General features: G+C 45.1%; 1 protein-coding gene across 2 annotated transcripts in view; it reads right to left on the minus strand.

Moving 5' to 3' along the window:
• The window catches only part of pdxka (pyridoxal (pyridoxine, vitamin B6) kinase a), a 57,522-nt gene that overhangs the window by 18,697 nt on the left and 19,321 nt on the right, over positions 1-19,504 (minus strand). For both annotated transcript variants that reach the window (XR_005945787.1, XM_041210737.1), the window contains exon 8: positions 6,389-6,500. Coding sequence is in view for 1 of the 2 variants with exons in the window: in XM_041210737.1 (XP_041066671.1) it covers positions 6,389-6,500 (112 nt within the window). In the remaining variant the exon portion in view is untranslated. The remainder of the gene's footprint in view (positions 1-6,388; positions 6,501-19,504) is intronic.

Raw genomic sequence — 19,504 nt, forward strand, 5'->3', positions numbered from 1 at the left:
AAGGTGCTTCCTGATGGGACTTATAAAGCTAAAGCCAGGCTAGTGGCACGAAGGTTTGAAGAAAACTTGAGACCAGTGCATAAGAGTAGATTAATCTATGGCAAGAAAAATTATTCTGAAGATCAGCTTGGCTCTGTTGGCTACAAATACAAGTCCATTGATATTAAAGCTGCCTTTTTGCAGAGACACCAACTTCAAAGGGAAGTTTTTCTCTGTCCATCAAGAGAGGCGCTAGTTAAATAAATGCGTCTACAGTTTAAATGACACCTCCAGAGTTTGTATTTCTCAGTGAGGTCAGTTTTGTCAAAGTTGGGCTGTCTTCAATTGAAAGCAGACCTGGCAATGTTTTATTGACACTATGGAAGGAAACTTGCAGGCATCTTTATGATGCATGTAAGCTATTTTAATTTGTGGGGTGGTAATAGCGAATTTGAAATAGTTGTCATTACTGGGCTCAGAATGAAGTTCAAGATCGGAAGTCAGGTTTACATGTGAAAATACAAATTAGGAGGAGTAGGCCACTCACCCCTCGAGCCTGCTCCAACATTCAAAAAGATCATGGCTGATCTGACTGGAACCTCAACCCCACATTCCTGCCTATCCCTGATAACCTTTCATCCCCTTTTTAATCAAGAATCTATCTGGCTCTGCCTTAAATATTCAAAGACTCTGCTTCCACTGCCTTTTGAGGAAGGGAGTTCCATAGACGCTCAACCCCCGGATGAGGAGAAATTTTTTGTCTTAAATGAGCAACCCCTTCTTTTTAAACAGTGACGCCCCTAGTTCTAGATTCTCCCACAAGAGGAAACAACCTTTCCATATCCACCCTGTCAACACCCCTCAGTATCTTAAAGGTTTCAATCAAGTTGCATCTTACTCTTCTAAACTCCAGCAGATACAAGCCTAACCTGTCCAACCTGTCCTCATAAGACAACCCACCCATCCCCAGTATTGGTCTAGTAAACCTTCTCTGAACTGCTTCCAATGCATTTACATCTTTCTTTAAATAAGGAGACCTGTAGTGTACACAATACTCCAGATGTGGTCTCACCAATGCCCAGTGCAACTGAAGCATAACCTCCCTACTTTTGTATTTAATTCCTCATTCAATAAATGATAATATTCTATTAGCTTTCCTAATTACCTAATTATCCACCACAGTACATGTGAATAAATTGGTTAAACATGATTTCCCTTTTAAAAAACCATATTGACTCCACCTGATTACCTCTGCTGTAACATCGTTGTTAAAAGCTTCTAACATTTTCCCTATGACAGATGTTAAGGTAACTGGCCTATAGTTTCCTGCTTTCTGTCTCCTTCAATTTTTGAATAAAGGGGTTATATTTTCTATTTTCCAACCTAATGGAACCTTCCTCAAATCTAGGGAATTTTGGAAAATTGAAACCAGTGCATCAACTATCTCACTAGCCACTTCTTTCAAGACTTTAGGATGAAGTCCACCCGGACCTGGGGATTTGTCAGCCCGCAGCCCCAACAACTTGCACAGCACCACTTCCCAGGTGATTGTAATTTTCCCGAGTTCCTCCCTCCCTCCCATTTCCTGATTTACAGCTATTTCTGGGATGTTACTGCTGTCCTCTATAGTGCAGATCGAAGCATAATACCTGTTCAATTCATCCGCCATTTCCCTACTTTCCATTATCAATGCCCTAGATGCACTCTCTATAGGACCAGCGCTCACTTTGTTAACTCTTTTCTTATTTAATTATCTATAGAAACTTTTACCATCCGTCTTTATATTTCTAGCTAGCTTTTGCTCGTACTCTAAATTTTCCCTCCTTATTAATCTTTTTGTCATTCTTTGCTGTTCTTTATATTCTTTCTGATCTTCTGACCTGCCACCTATCTTTGCATAATTATATGCTTTTTCTTTAAGTGTGATATCGTCTTTAACTTTCTTAGCTAACCACTGGATGGTGGGCCGTCACCTTGGGATTCCTCTTTCTCATTGGAATATATATATTATGTGTCCTCATTGGAATGTATATATTATGTGTCCTCATTGGAATTTATATTATATGTATTCTGAAATATCCCTTTAAAAGTCTGCCACAGAATCTCTATTGGCCTATCCCTTAACCTCATTTGCCAGTTCAGGCTTCTGGTGTGTTTCAAAACATTGGATTGGAAATTAGGCAGAGTGGATCACGCGTCACTTTACATCAGCAATCCTATTTAGAGATTATCAGTCCCAAGGCAATTAGTCATAGTAGGGCCTCCCAGAAAGATACAGCGGCTTCCGAGTTCCTCTTATTGACTTTTAGAAGTCTAACTGGGCAACTCAATTGGTTAGGCAAACAAACAAGGCCGGACATCAGTTCTGACATTTTAGAATTGTGCACCAAAATGATCGATCCCAAAGTTGAAGTAAGTATCTGAGTAAACACAATATTGACAAAACTAAAAATGGAGCAGTGTGTTTTGAAATTCCCATCTTTGGGTGATGTTAGGAAAATGAAACTGTATTTAATGACGCATCTTGTGCAAATCTGTGATGGATTTGAGTGCGGGAGGATTTATAATATTTCTCATGGGGTAAATGTTGCCCTTTGGCGTGGGAAGCTAAAAAGATACACAGAGTTGTAAAAAGTACTTTGGATGCAGAGACTCCGACTCTTGTTGAGGCAGTGGATATGGCATCCTTTATACCAAAGATGCTGGCAAGAATTTTAAATGGAAAAGGGTATTTAGGAATGGTACCTATAGAATGTCATATAGGCAATAAGTCACTTTGAGAAAATATTCACTCTATGAAGTGCCTCAGTGAAAAGAGATCGCGAATTGACATTGCAAGCTTAAAACAGGTGCTCGAGAATAAGGAGATTGCCAAGATCAAATGGCTTGATAACAGCTACCAATTATCGACTGCTTCACCAAAAGAGGAGGACCACCTCCAAGCAGTTGCTGGAGATCCTCGGAGGGACATCCTTGTCTTTGAGAAGGCAAAGGGATTTTTTTTGTGTAGACATTTCTATCCATTTTTTTTTCTAAGAAGGGGGGCTAAGTAGGGTTTATTGAATGGAAAAATTATATTGTTGATGTTTGTTATGGTAAAGATCCATATATATTAATTTATATATACTTAAGATGAAAGTAACCCTTAAGAGGAGAGGAATCTGTTGGGGAAGGAAACAGTTAACTCACAAGGAGTTCCACTGGTAATTATTAATTAACAAGGTAAGTACCCATTTGGTATATATAAAAAAACAAGAACAGGTGAGACAAGGATCCAGTTTTGTTTCATGCATCAAAAATAGAACTCTGTTTGAAGGAGCCAGTCTTGGTCTTTATCTTATCAAGCAGGTAATAGAACTTTATCAGGTCGGGGGGGGGTGGGGGGGTAGGGGTTACTCAATGTGTGGGAGCTAGTTTAGGAACATAGGATTTAGGAGCAGGATAGGCCATTCAGCTCCTCGAGCCTGCTCTGCTGTTCAGTAAGATTATGGCTGATCTGGTTGTGGTCTCAACTGTGCTTTCCTGTCTGCACCCCCATAACCCTCGACCCCCTTGTCTATCAAAACTCTGTCTAACTCAGCCTTGAATAAATTCAGTGACCCAGCCTCCAATGCTCTCTGGGGAAGGGAAGGACGCTCAGCAAAAAATTTCTCCTCATCTCTGTCTTAAACGGTAAAATCTTATACTTAAATTGTGCCCCCTAGTTCTTGTCTCCCCCTGCAAGAGGAAACATTTTCCTGGTATCCAGCCTGTCAAATCACCTCAGGATCTTGTATGTTTCAATAAAATCACCTCTCATTCTTCTAAACTCCAATGGGTACAGGCCCAACCTGCTCAACCTTTTTTCACAGGATAACCCCTTTATCCCAGGAATGAGTTGAGTGAACCTTCTTTGAATTGCTTCTAATGCAGTTTTACATTTTTCCAAATAAGGAGACCAAAACTGCACACAGTATTGCAGATGTGGTCTCACCAAGGTCCTATACAGCTGCAGTAAAACTTCCCTCCTTTTATATTCCATTCCTCTTGCAATAAACACCAACATTCCATTTCCCTTCCTAATCACTTGCTGTACCTGCAAACAAACTTTTCTGATTCATCTACGAGGACACCCAGGTCCCTCTCTACCTCAGTTCTACAATCTCGCTCCAATTAAATAATATGCTACTTTTCTATTCTTCCTGCCAAATTGAAGAGTTCACATTTTCCCACATTATACTCCAACTGCCAATTTTTACCCCACTCACTTAACCTGTCTTTATCCCTTTGCAGACTCTTTACCTCCTCTTGACAGCTTTCCTACCTATCTTGGTGTCATCGGCAAGTTTAGCGACCACACATTAGGTCCCTTCATCCAAATCACTGATATAACTTGTAAATAGTTGAGGAGCCAGCACTGATTCCTGTGGCACCCCACTAGTTATAGCTTACCCACCCAAAAAAGTCCATTAATCCCTACTCTCTGCTTCCCCTTAACTAACCAATCCTTTATCCATCCTAATATGTTACCCCCTACTTTCTCTTATTTGGTGAAGTAACCTTTAGTATGTAAACTTACCAAATGCCTTTTAGAAATCCAAGTACACCACATCTACAGGTGCCCCTTTATCCAACTTACTTGTCACTTACACAAAAAACTCAAATAGTTAGTTTCCCAAAGCCATGTTGACTCTGCCTAATCCCATTATGATTTTCTAAATATCCTGCCATAACCTCCTTAATAATGGATTCTACCAATTTCCATATCACTGGTTAACATCAGTAGAGATACAGTCAGTATCACAGGGCACTGGGGGGAGAGGGGTTACTGAGTGACAGTGTGAGGGAGCTGGATTAACATCAGTAGAGATACAGTCAGTATCACAGGGCACTGGGGGGAGAGGGGTTACTGAGTGACAGTGTGAGGGAGCTGGATTAACATCAGTAGAGATACAGTCAGTAACACAGGGTGCTGGGGGGAGAGGGGTTACTGAGTGACAGTGTGAGGGAGCTGGATTAACATCAGTAGAGATACAGTCAGTAACACAGGGTGCTGGGGGAGAGGGGTTACTGAGTGACAGTGTGAGGGATCTGGATTAACATCAGTAGAGATACAGTCAGTAACACAGGGTGCTGGGGGGAGAGGGGTTACTGAGTGACAGTGTGAGGGAGCTGGATTAACATCAGTAGCGATACAGTCAGTAACACAGGGCAATGGGGTGAGAGGTGTCACTGAGTGATTGTGTGAGGGAGCTGGATTAACATCAGCAGAGATACAGTCAGTAACACAGGGCAATGGGGGGAGAGGGGGTTACTGAGTGACAGTGTGAGGGAGCTGGATTAACATCAGTAGAGATACAGTCAGTAACACAGGGAGCTGGGGAGAGAGGGGTTACTGAGTGACAGTGTGAGGGAGCTGGATTAACATCAGTAGAGATACAGTCAGTAACACAGGGCACTGGGGGAGAGGGGTTACTGAGTGACAGTGTGAGGGAGCTGGATTAACATCAGTAGAGATACAGTCAGTATCACAGGGCACTGGGGGGAGAGGGGTTACTGAGTGACAGTGTGAGGGAGCTGGATTAACATCAGTAGAGATACAGTCAGTATCACAGGGCACTGGGGGGAGAGGGGTTACTGAGTGACAGTGTGAGGGAGCTGGATTAACATCAGTAGAGATACAGTCAGTAACACAGGGTGCTGGGGGGAGAGGGGTTACTGAGTGACAGTGTGAGGGAGCTGGATTAACATCAGTAGAGATACAGTCAGTAACACAGGGTGCTGGGGGAGAGGGGTTACTGAGTGAGTGGTGTCAAAGTGAGTGGACACAAAGCAGGGAAGAATTCTGGGAATGTTCCAGTTTAACAGCAAAAAATGTATCCCAACTAAATCTTTCACATCCCAAAGTGCTTTACAGCCAATGAAGTACTTTTTGAATTGTAGTCACTGTTGTAATGTAGGTAAATTGGTAGCTAATTTGCATACAGGAAGCTCCCTCAAACTGGAATGTGATAATGATCCAGATAACCTGTTTTTTGTGATGTTAAGAGAAATATCGACCAGGACAATGGGAATAACTCCACTGCTTTTCTTCAAAATAGTACCATGCGATGGGGTTTGCCAAAGAGGAAAGTTTGAGCCTTGGTTTCACATCATCTGACTTTCACTGTGAATAAAGAACAGACTCAAAGGGCAGTTGCTCTTGTTCCAAAGTCCATAAAATAAAAACATCTCCGATGGTGTACAGAGAGTGCCAGGCTGGATTGTGTACTAAAGACTGTGTGTCTGGAATCTTTAGACTTGGGGGGAAAGTGCTCCCCCTGCGCCACAGCAGACAGTTGCATTAGAATATGTGCTGTGTCAACCCCAGACAATAACAGTGTTAGAAATAAACTTATTCTCTCAATCTCTGAGAAGCAGCCTCACTCACCCTTCCTCTGGCTGCCAAGAGTCACTAGGTACTTGTCCCCGAAAGCAGAGGGAAGATCGGAGCTTGTGATCACCACAGTGTCAGGACCCATTGCATGGAGGACATCCATAACCTGCAATGGACAAAGGGACCCCAGTTACTAACTGAGGTTACTGTCAAGAGATTAACTGTATCTAATCCCGTGCTGTTCACAAGAACACAAGAAATGGGAGGAGCAGACCGCACGGCCCATCGAGCTTCCTACGCCAGTTAATACAATCGTGACTGACCTTGGGTTTCCACTCCATTTTCCTGCCCGCTCCCCATTCCCTTAATTCCCTGAGACACCAAAAATCTGTCTATCCCTGTTTTAAATTTATTCAACGATGGAGCAGCCACAACCCTCTGGGATAGAGAATTCCAAAGATTCACAACGCTCTGAGTGAAGAAATTTCTCCTCACCTTAGTCCTAAATGATCAGCCCCTTATCCACAGACTGTGCCCCTGTGTTTTAGACTCCCCGACCAGAGGAAACAATCTCTCAGCGTCAACCCTATCAACCCCTTCAGAATCAATAAGATCGCCTCTCATTCCAGAGAATATAGGCCCAATTTACTCAACCTCTCAACAAAAGACAACCCCTCATCAAAGGACAACCCCCTCATCCCAGTGATCAATTTAATGAATCTTCAATGTACTGCCTCCAATGGAAGTATATCCTTTCTTAAATGTGGAGACCAAAACTGCACACGGTATTCCAGATGTGGTCTCACCAAAATCCTGTACAACTATAGCAAGACTTCTTTATTCTTGCACTCCAATCCCCTTGCAATAAAGGCCAACATACCATTTGCCTTCCTCATTGCTTGCTGCACCTACCTGATCACTTTCTATGTTGCTTGTATGAGCACATCCAAGTCTCTCTGAACATCAACATTTACAAGTTTCACACCTTTTAAAAAATATTCTGCTTTTTTATTGTTATGACCAAAGTGGATAACTTCACACTTTCCCACATTAAACTCCATCTGTAATCTTGTTGCCCACTCACCTAACCTGTCTATTTCTCTTTGCAGCCTCTGTGTCTTCCCTACAGCTTACCTTCCCATCTAGATTTGTATCATCATCAAACTTAGATACATTACTCTCTGTCTCTTCATCTAAGTCATGAATATAGATTGTAAATAACTGAGGCCCCAGCACTGATCCTTGTGGCACTCAACCATTCACTGCCTGCCAAATTCAAAATGCCCCCTTTGTGCCCACTCTCTTTCTATCAGTTAACCAATCCTCTATCCATCTAATATATTACCCCAACTCCATAAGCCCTTATCTTGCCTATTAACCTTTCGTGTGGGACCTTATTGATGCCTTTTGGAAAGCCAGGTATACTAGATCTAAATGGCACAGTAACTAAACAAATTTGTGTGTCTTCATGGGGGAGAATACAAAAACCCCCCCAGAAATACGAGGGAACCAAGGGACTAGCAAGATTGAGGACCTGAAAGAAATTAGCAGTAGTAAAAAATTGTACTGGAGAAATTAATAGGACTGAAAGTTGATAAATTCCCTGGACCGGATAGTCTACATCCGTGTTGAGATGGGTGGCTGTAGAGATAGTCAAGGCTTTGGTGATCATCTTTCAAAATTCTATATGTTCTGGAATGGTTCCTGTGAATTGGAAGGTAGCAAATGTCACCCTATTATTTAAGAAAGGAGGGAGAGAGAAAATAGGGAATGACAGACCTGTTAGCCTGACATCAGTAGGATGAGAAATGCTAGAATCATTTATGAAGGATGTGATAACGAGACATTTTGAAAATAATGGTGAGATTGGGCAGAGTCAACATGGCTTTATGAAAGGGAAATCATGTTTGACAAACCTGTTGAAGTTTTTTTTTCAGGATGTTACGAGTAAAACAGATAAGGGAGAACCATTCAATGTGGTGTATTTGGATTTTCAGAAGGCCCCATAAGATGGGATAAGGACTCACAAGAGGTTGGTTAGCAAAATTAGAGCACCTGAGTTTGAGGGGTATGCACAGACATGGATTGAGAATTGGTTAACAGGCAGAATACAGAGTAGGAATAAACAGGTCATTCTCAGGATGGCAGGCTGTTTTTACTCGTGGGGTACCACAAGATTCAGTGCTGGGGCCACAGCTGTTCCCAATCTACATAAGTTATTTGGATATGGGGACCAAATGCACTATTTTCAAATTTGCTGATGACATAAAACTAGATGGAAATGTGAATTGAGGAGGATGCAAGGAGGCTTCAAGGCTAAATGAATGGGCAAGAACATGGCAGATGGAATATAATGTGAATAAGGATGAAGTTATCCACTTTGCCAGAAAAACCAAAGGCAACGTATTTCTTAAATGGTGAGAGACTGGAAAGTGTTGATGTCAAAAGGGAGCTGGATATCCTTTCTCATGAGTTACCAAAACCCGGCAGGTGCAGCAAGCAATTAGGAAGACAAATGTTATGTTGTCCTTCATTGCAAGGGATTTGAGTACATGAGTAAAGATGTCTTAGTGCAATTGTATAGAGCCTTGGTGAGAGACCACACCTGGAATATTGTGCACAGTTTTGGTCTCCTTACCCAAGGATGTACTTGCCATATAGGAAGTGCAATGAAGGTTCACCAGACTAATCCCTGTAGGATTGTCCTGGTCATGAGGAGATTGCCTATAATGTTATTGAAAATTATTTTTTAAAATGGAGTTTAGTGGTGTGTGTGCGCGCGCGCATGTTAATTGGATTAAAGCCAGCTGGTCTAGAAGCTTTGTTGTACAGAAAGAAGTAGGTTTGAAATGGTAATTAGATGAATATGGGGAAATTTAGAAACATAGGTATCAAGGGGGCAATTTACATTTTGATATAAAGCATTCAAAAGAATGGGTGAAATCTTGCACCTAGCTAGAAGTTGCCAAGTAATGTGTTTATTTTTCTCAGCTTACTAATAAAATTGGTGGAATCAAAGAATGTTGTTGTTGGAAGAGGTAAAGTTAAAAGGCTAGCGATACAACGGAAAATTTACATTCAAAGAGGAAGATATGTATAAAGGAGAAAGGAGATTGTGTCAGGGAGAGGCATTTTAAGATTTAACAAGTGTGAGAAAGTCTCCAGCCTGTAAACCTCAAGTCTGTCTGCAAGGACCGAGAGCTGAAATAAACTCATTTCAATGCGACAGTCCAGGGTGTGCTCTGTCAAGCATCCGTTAAATCTGAGATTTACTGTTGCCTTAACCGGGGTATAACTGACAGTCAAATTAATTAGGGGATTTTTGTAGTTATTATGGTAGTAATTTTGTAGACATGTATGTGCTTACAATCTTTCTTGTATTAGTTTAGGATTATAAAAAAAACCTCTTGAAACTCGGCGGTCTTTTTACAACTGAATTCAAAGCCTGCATCTCGAAACATACAAATTGCAAAAATGGATATGATAGTTGTTTCAAGATTCCCTCTGGGATTTGACCAACTCAGCCTTTACCATCGGCTGTGTCCTAATAGTCCCATGAGTTGAAATTGAGGAGACCGGGCCAGTATTCTCTAGAGTTTAGAAGAATGACAGATGACCTCATTGAAGCATACACAATACTTACAGGGCTCGACAGGGTAATTACAGGAAGGATGTTTCCCCTGGCTGGGGGGGGTCTACAACTAAGGGACACAGTCTCAGAATAAGAGGCAAGCCATTTAGGAATGTGATGGAGTAATTTATTCAGTCAGAGGGAGATGAATCTTTGGAATTCTCTATCCCAGAGGGCTGTGCAGAATCAGCCATTGAGTATGTTCAAAATAGAGGTTAATAGCTTTCTAGTTATTAAAAATATCAAGGGAAATGGGGACAAGGGATAAGGGGGCAATGTGAGAAAATGGCATTGAGGTAAAAGATGATCAGCTGTGATCTGGTTGAATGGCAGAATGGACTTGAAGGGTCAAATGGCCTAATCCTGCTCCAATTTCCTATGTTCCCATCTACTGGTTCCCCTTTATCCACACAACTTTTTTTTTTTATTCATTCACGGGATGTGGGCTTCGCTGGCTGGGCCAGCATTTATTGCCCGTCCGCAGACGCCCTTGAGAAGGTGGTGGTGAGCTGCCTTCTTGAGCCGCTGCAGTCCATGTGGTGTAGGTACACCCACAGTGCTGTTAGGGAGGGAGTTCCAGGATTTTGACCCAGTGACAGTGAAGGAACGGTGATATATTTCCAAGTCAGGGTGGTGAGTGACTTGGAGGTAGTGGTGTCCCCATCTATCTGCTCCAATGCTGAACGTTCAGTGCTCAGCAAAGGACTTAGTTTCGTACCCTTGCACCCTCATCTCAATGAATTTCGGGTTCGGCATGATGCTGAACTCTTCTTCCGCCGTCTTCGTCTCTGTGCTCACTTCCTTGGGCAGGAGTCCTCTCCCCGTTCAATGGATCCTTTTACCCGCCTCCAATATTCTCCCTCCACTTGGACCCCTCCCTCTGGATTCTTACTTTCTCATGATCTTTTCATTCAGAACTGTCGGCGTGACATTAGTTGTCTCAATTTCTCTGCTCCTCTCACCCATTCTGACCTGTCTCTCTCTGAACTTGCTGCATTCCATTCTCTCAGGTCCAACCCCAACATTGTCATCAAACCCACTGACAAGGGTGGTGCTGTTCTTGTCTGGCGTACTGACCTCTACCTCGCAGAGGCTGAGCGTCAACTCGCAGACACTTCCTCCTACCTCCCCCTGGACCATGACCCCACCACTGAACATTAAGCCATTGTTTCCATGACTGTCACTGACCTCATCTCCTCTGGAGATCTTCCTTCCACAGCTTCCAACCTCATAGTCTCCCAACCTCGGACAGCCTGCTTCTACCTCCTACCCAAAATCCACAAACAGGACTGTCCCGGTAGACCGATCGTCTCAGCCTGTTCCTGCCCCACGGAACTCATTTCTCGTTATCTTGACTCCCTTCTCTCTCCCCTTGTCCAGTCCCTTCCCACCTACATCCGTGATTCCTCTGACACCTACATCATATCAACAATTTCCAGTTCCCTGGCCCCAATTGCCTCCTCTTCACCATGGACGTCCAATCCCTCTACACCTCCATCCCCCACCAGGATGGTCTGAGGGCCCTTAGCTTCTTCCTCGAGGCCTGAACAATCCCCATCCACCACTACTCTCCTCCGTCTGGCTGAACTTGTTCTCACACTGAACAATTTCTCCTTTAGCTCCTCTCATTTCCTCCAAATAAAAGGTGTGGCTATGGGTACCTGCATGGGCCCCAGCTATGCCTGTCTCTTTATGGGGTACATGGAACATTCCTTGTTCCAGTCCTATTCCGGCCCCCTCCCACAACTCGTTCCCTGATACATCGATGATTACTTCGGTGCTGCTTCATGGTCTCGTCGGGAACTGGAAAAATTTATTAATTTTGCTTCCAATCTCCACCCCTCCATCATTTTCACATGGTCCATCTCTGACACTTCCCTTCCCTTCCTTGACCTCTGTCTCAATTTCTGGTGATCGACTGTCCACCAATATCCATTAGAAGCCTACCGACTCCCACAGCTACCTCGACTACAGCTCCTCACACCCTGCTTCCTGTAAGGACTCCATCCCATTCTCTCAGTTCCTTCACCTCCGTCGCATCTGTTCTGATGATGCCACCTTCAAAAACAGTTCCTCTGACATGTCCTCCTTCTTCCTTAACCAAGGTTTTCCACCTACGGTGGTTGATAGGGCCCTCAACCGTGTCCGGCCCATCTCCCACGCATCTACCCTCATACCTTCCTCTCCCTCCCAGAACCATGATAGGGTCCCCCTTGTCCTCACTTATCACCCCACCAGCTTCCGCATTCAAAGGATCATCCTCTGCCATTTCTGCCAACTCCAGCATGATGCCACCACCAAACACATCTTCCCTTCACAACCCCCCCACCCCCACCCCACCCCAACCACCCTGGCGGCATTCCCCAGTGACCATTCCCTCCGGGACACCTTGGTCTACTCCTCCATCACCCCCTACACCTCATCCCCTTCCCATGGCACCTTCCCATGCAACCACAGAAGATGCAACACCTGCCCCGTTACTTCCCCTCTCCTCACTGTCCAAGGGCCCAAACACTCCTTTCAAGTGAAGCAGCATTTCACTTGCACTTCCCTCAAGTTAGTCTACTGCACTCGTTGCTCCCAATGCGGTTTCCTCTACATTGGAGAGACCAAACACAGACTGGGTGACCGCTTTGCGGAACACCTTCGGTCTGTCTGCAAGCATGACCCAGACCTCCCTGTCGCTTGCCATTTCAACACTCCACCCTGCTCTCATGCCCACATGTCTGTCCTTGGCTTGCTGCATTGTTCCAGTGAAGCTCAACGCAAATGAACTCTCTCCTCCATCCCCACCCCCTTTCCGATCCCACCCTTTTTTTTCCAATAATTTATATAGATTTTTCTTTTCCCACCTATTTCCTTTATTTTTAAATGTATTTCCATCCATTGTTTTATCTCTACCTTTTAGCCTATTTTGATCCCTTCCCTTCACCCCACCCCCACTAGGGCTATCTGTACCTTGCTTGTCCTGCTTTCTACCCTTAATTAGCACATTCCTTCGATAATATCACCATCTTCAACACCTCTTTGTCCTTTTGTCTATAACATCTTTTGGCAATCTCCACCTATCACTGGCCCTCTATCCAGCTCTACCTGTCTCACCCCCCCACCCCCTTAAACCAGCTTATATTTCACCTCTTTTCTATTTTTACTTAGTTCTGTTGAAGAGTCATACGGACTCAAAATGTTAACTGTGCTCCTTTCCGCAGATGCTGCCACACCTGCTGAATTTTTCCAGATATTTTTATTTTTGTTTTGCATCCGCAGTTTTTTGCTTTTATTTGCTGCCCTTGTCCTTCTAGGTGATAGTGGTAGTGGGTTTGGAAGGTGCTGTCGAAGGAGTCTTGGTGAATTCCTGCAGTGCATCTTGTAGATGGTACACACTGCTGCTACTGTGTCGGTGGTGGAGAGAGTGAATGTTTGTTGGTGTGTGCCAATCAAGCGGGCTGCTTTGGGCTGGTCAATGTCCAGCTTCTTGAGTGTTGTGGGAGCTGCACTCATCCAGGCAAGTGGGGCGTGTTCCATCACACTTCTAACTTATGCCTTGTAGATGATGGACAGTCTTTGGGGAGTCAAGAGGTGAGTTACTCGTCACACAATTCTTGGCCTCTGACCTGCTCTTGTAGCCAGTGTATTTATATGGCTAGCCCAATTCAGTTTCTGGTCAATGGATGTTGATAGTGGGGGATTCAGTGATGGTAATGCCATTGAACATCAAGGGGTGATAGTTGTATTCTCTCTCATTGGAGATGGTGATTACCTGACACTTGTGTGGCACGAATGTTATTTGCCACTTGTCAGCCCAAGCCTGGATATTGTCCAGGTCTCGCTGCATTTGGACATGGACTGCTTCAGTATCTGAGGAGTCGTGAATGGTGCTGAACATTGTGCAATCATCAGTGAACATCCCAACTTCTGACCTGATGATGAAGCAAAGAGATAAAAACAAAAAACTGCGGATGCTGGAAATCCAAAACAAAAACAGAATTACCTGGAAAAACTCAGCAGGTCTGGCAGCATCGGCGGAGAAGAAAAGAGTTGCCATTTCGAGTCCTCATGACCCTTCAACAGAACTGATTGAATATTAGAAGAGGGGTGAAATATAAGCTGGTTTAAGGTGGGGTGGGGGGGGGGCTGTGGGGGAGAGAAGTTGGGGGGGCACGGTGTGGTTGTAGGGACAAGCAAGCAGTGATAGGAGCAGATAATCAAAAGATGTCACAGACAAAGGAACAAAGAAGTGTTGAAGGTGGTGATATTATCTAAACGAATGTGCTAATTAAGAATGGATGGCAGGGCACTCAAGGTATAGCTCTAGTGGGGGTGGGGTGGAGAGACTAGCAGGGCATACAAGATTTAAAAATAATGGAAATAGGTGGGAAAAGAAAAATCTATATAAATTATTGGAAAAAACAAAAGGAAGGGGGAAGAAACGGAAAGGGGGTGGGGATGGAGAAGGGAGTTCAAGATCTAAAGTTGTTGAATTCAATATTCAGTCCGGAAGGCTGTAAAGTGCCTAGTCGGAAGATGAGGTGTTGTTCCTCCAGTTTGCGTTGGGCTTCACTGGAACAATGCAGCAAGCCAAGGACAGACATGTGGGCAAGAGAGCAGGATGGAGTGTTAAAATGGCAAGCGACAGGGAGGTTTGGGTCATTCTTGCGGACAGACCGCAGGTGTTCTGCAAAGCGGTCGTCCAGTTTACGTTTGGTCTCTCCAATGTAGAGGAGACCACATTGGGAGCAACGAATGCAGTAGACTAAGTTGGGGGAAATGCAAGTGAAATGCTGCTTCACTTGAAAGGAGCGTTTGGGCCCTTGGACGGTGAGGAGAGAGGAAGTGAAGGGGCAGATGTTGCATCTTTTGCATGGGCATGGGGAGGTGCCATAGGTGGGGGTTGAGGAGTAGGGGGTGATGGAGGAGTGGACCAGGGTGTCCCGGAGAGAACGGTCCCTACGGAATGCCCATGGGGGGGGGGTGAAGGGAAGATGTGTTTGGTGGTGGCATCATGCTGGATTTGACAGAAATGGCAGAGGATGATCCTTTGAATGCGGAGGCTGGTGGGGTGATAAGTGAGGACAAGGGGGACCCTATCATGTTTCTGGGAGGGAGGAGAAGGCGTGAAGGCGGATGTGCGGGAGATGGGCCGGACACGGTTGAGGGCCCTGTCAACGACCATGGGTGGAAAAGCTCGGTTAAGGAAGAAGGAGGACATGTCAGAGGAACTGTTTTTGAAAGTGGCATCATCAGAACAGATGCGACGGAGGCGAAGGAACTGAGAGAATGGGATGGAGTCCTTACAGGAAGCGGGGTGTGAGTAGCTGTAGTCGAGATAGCTGTGGGAGTCGGTAGGCTTCTAATGGATATTGGTGGACAGTCTATCACCAGAGATTGAGACAGAGAGGTCAATGAAGGGAGGGGAAGTGTCAGAGATGGACCATGTGAAAATGATGGAGGGGTGGAGATTGGAAGCAAAATTAATAAATTTTTCCAGTTCCCGACGAGAACATGAAGCAGCACCAAAGTAATCATCGATGTACCGGAGAAAGAGTTGTAGGAGGGGGCAGGAGTAGGACTGGAACAAGGAATGTTCCATATACCCCATAAAGAGACAGTCATAGCTGGGGCCCATGCGGGTACCCATAGCCACACCTTTTATTTGAAAGGATCCATGCTCACTTCTTTGGGCAGGAGTCCCCCCCCCACCGTTCAACGGATCCTTTTACCCACCTCCAATATTCTCCCTCCACCTGGACCCCTCCCTCTGGATTCTTACCTTCTTTTGATCTTTTCATTGAGAACTGTAGGCGTGACATTAGTCGTCTCAATTTCTCTGCTCCTCTCACCCATTCTAATCTGTCTCTCTCTGAAATCCGTTCTCTCAGGTCCAACCGCAACATTGTCATCAAACCCGCTGACAAGGGTGGTGCTGTTGTTGTCTGGTGCACTGACCACTACCTTCCGGATGCTGAGCGTCAACTCGCAGACACTTCCTCCTACCTCTCCCTGGACCATGACCCCACCACTGAACATCAAGCCATTGTTTCCAGGACTGTCACTGACCTCATCTCCTCTGGAGATCTTCCTCCCACAGCTTCCAAACTGATAGTCACCCAACCTCGGACGGCCCGCTTCTACCTCCTACCCAAAATCCACAAACAGAACTGTCCCGGTAGACCGATCGTCTCAGCTTGCTCCTGCCCCACGGAACTCATTTCTCGTTTTCTTGACTCCCTTCTCTCTCCCCTTGTCCAGTCCCTTCCCACCTACATCCGTGATTCCTCTGACACCTTACGTCACATCAACAATTTCCAGTTCCCTGGCCCCAACCGCTTCCTCTTCACCATGGACGTCCAATCCCTCTACACCTCCATCCCCCACCAGGATGGTCTGAGGGCCCTTAGCTTCTTCCTCGAACAGAGGCCCGAACAATCCCCATCCACCACTACTCTCCTCCGTCTGGCTGAACTTGTTCTCACGCTGAACAATTTCTCCTTCAACTCCTCTCACTTCCTCCAAATAAAAGGTGTGGTTATGGGTACCCACATGGACCCCAGCTATGCCTGTCTCTTTATGGGGTACATGGAACATTCCTTGTTCCAATCCTATTCTGGCCCACTCCCACAACTCTTTCCCTGATACATCGATGATTACTTCGGTGCTGCTTCATGGTCTCGTTGGGACCTGGAAAAATTTATTAATTTTGCTTCCAATTTCCACCCCTCCATCATTTTCACATGGTCCATCTCTGACACTTCCCTTCCCTTCCTTGACCTCTCTGTCTCAATTTCTGGTGATAGACTGTCCACCAATATCCATTACAAACCTACCGACTCCCACAGCTACCTCGACTACAGCTCCTCACACCCCGCTTCCTGTAAGGACTCCATCCCATTCTCTCAGTTCCTTCGTCTCCGTCACATCTGTTCCAATGATGCTACCTTCAAAAACAGTTCCTCTGACAGGTCCTCCTTCTTCCTTAACCGAGGTTTTCCACCCACGGTCGTTGACAGGACCCTCAATCGTGTCCGGCCCATCTCCTGCACATCCGCCCTCACGCCTTCTCCTCCCTCCCAGAAACATAATAGGGTCCCCCTTGGCCTCAATTATCACCCCACCAGCCTCCGCCTTCAAAGGATCATCCTCCGCCATTTCTGCCAACTCCAGCATGATGCCACCACCAAACACATCTTCCCTTCACCCCCCCCCCCCATGGGCATTCCGTAGGGACACCCTGGTCCACTCCTCCATCACCCCCTACTCCTCAACCCCCTCCTATGGCACCTCCCCATGCCCAAGCAAAAGATGCAACACCTGCCCCTTCACTTCCTCTCTCCTCACCGTCCAAGGGCCCAAACACTCCTTTCAAGTGAAGCAGCATTTCACTTGCATTTCCCCCAACTTAGTCTACTGCAGTCGTTGCTCCCAATGCGGTCTCCTCTACATTGGAGAGACCAAACGCAAACTGGGTGACCGCTTTGCAGAACACCTGCGGCCTGTCCGCAAGAATAACCCAAACCTCCCTGTCGCTTGCCATTTTAACACTCCACCCTGCTCTCTTGCCCACATGTCTGTCCTTGGCTTGCTGCATTGTTCCAGTGAAGCTCAACGCAAACTGGAGGAACAACACCTCATCTTCCGACTAGGCACTTTACAGTTTTCTGGACTGAATATTGAATTCAACAACTTTAGATCTTGAACTCCCTCCTCCATCCCCACCCCCTTTCCGTTTCTTCCCCCTTCCTTTTGTTTTTTCCAATAATTTATATAGATTTTTCTTTTCCCACCTATTTCCATTATTTGTAAATCTTGTATGCCCTGCTAGTCTTTCCACCCCACCCCCACTAGAGCTGTACCTTGAGCGCCCTGCCATCCATTCTTAATTAGCACATTCGTTTAGATAATATCACCACCTTCAACACTTTTGTTCCTTTGTCTGTGACATCTTTTGATTATCTGCTCCTACCACTGCTTGCTTGTCCCTACAACCACACCCACCCCCCCCCAACTTCTCTCCCCTACCCCACCTTAAACCAGCTTATATTTCACCCCTCTTCTAATATTCAATCAGTTCTGTTGAAGGGTCATGAGGACTCGAAACGTCAACTCTTTCCTTCTCCACCGATGCTGCCAGACCTGCTGAGTTTTTCCAGGTAATTCTGTTTTTGTTATGATGAAACAGCTGAAGATGGTTGGGCCTAGGACACTACCCTGAGGAACTCCTGCAGTGATGTCCTGGAACTGAGATGACTGACCTCCAACAACCGCAACCATCTTCCTTTGTGCTAGGTATGACTCCAACCAGTGGAGAGTTTTCCCCCCGATTCCCATTGACTCCAGTTTTGCTAGTGCTCCTTGATGCCACACTCAGTCAAATGCTGCCTTGATGTCACGGGCAGTCACTCTCACCTCACCTTGGGAATTCAGCTCTTTTGTCCATGTTTGAACCAAGGCTGTAATGAGGTCAGGAGCTGAGTGGCCCTGGCGGAACCCAAGCTGGGCATCAGTGAGCAGGTTATTGCTAAGCAAGTGCCGCTTGATAGCACTGTTGATGACCACTTCCGTTACTTTACTGATGATCGAGAGTAGACTGATGGGGCGGTAATTGGCTGGGTTGGATTTGCCCTGCTTTTTATGCACAGGGTTTTTGTCTACTAATTACATCCTCAAATTTGTTAAACAGGATTTCCCCTTAATAAAACCATATTGACTTGTTTTAATCATAAGATTCTTAGGGGGTTTGACAGGGTAGATGCTGAGAGGTTGTTTCCCCTTGTGGGTGAGTCTAAGACCAGAGGGCATAATCTGAGTAAGGGGTCACCCATATAAGATGGACGATGAGGAACTTCTTCTGAGAGTGGTGAATCTGTGGAGTTCATTGCCGCAGAGGGCTGTAGAGGCTGGGTCGTTAAGTATATTCAAGGCTGAGATAGACATATTTTTATTCAGTAAGGGAATCAAGGGTTATGGGGAAAAGGCAGGAAAGTGGGATTGAGGATTATCAGGTCAGCCATGATCTCATTGAATGGCCGAGCAGACTCGATGGGCTGAATGGCCTACTTCTGCTCCTACATCTTATGGTCTACTATACTTTTCTAAGTACTTTAAGACTTCCTCAATAGATTCCAGCATTTTCTCAACAATTAATGTTAGGCTAACTGGCCTGTAGTTCCCTGTTTTCTCCTATTTCTTAGTGGTGTTGTGATGATGTGTATATTTTTATGTTGTTTATGTTATGTATATATTCTGTGTGGGCAAGGGAAGCTGTGCCTGTGTGTGTCCAGGATTAATCAAAGGAGAAATTTTTGGAGTCCAGTTGTCTGTGGAGTCTAAGGGATAAAAGAGTAAAGGTGTTATCTCTTTGCATTTGTAATGGGGCCTTATTGTGGGTTTGAATTTACAAGTAAACAGTAGATTGGAAATTTACATTTGGGGTTGAGTGTGGAAATTGATGTGCAGCTACTGCATTTCAAAAGGGGCTCAAAGGTATAAAGGAACATTTGCACCTTACAGGAGAATCGTGAGTAAACTGGGGCAGACATATT

Source organism: Carcharodon carcharias, chromosome 18 (assembly GCF_017639515.1).
Source record: "Carcharodon carcharias isolate sCarCar2 chromosome 18, sCarCar2.pri, whole genome shotgun sequence".
NCBI classification, from domain to species: domain Eukaryota; kingdom Metazoa; phylum Chordata; class Chondrichthyes; order Lamniformes; family Lamnidae; genus Carcharodon; species Carcharodon carcharias.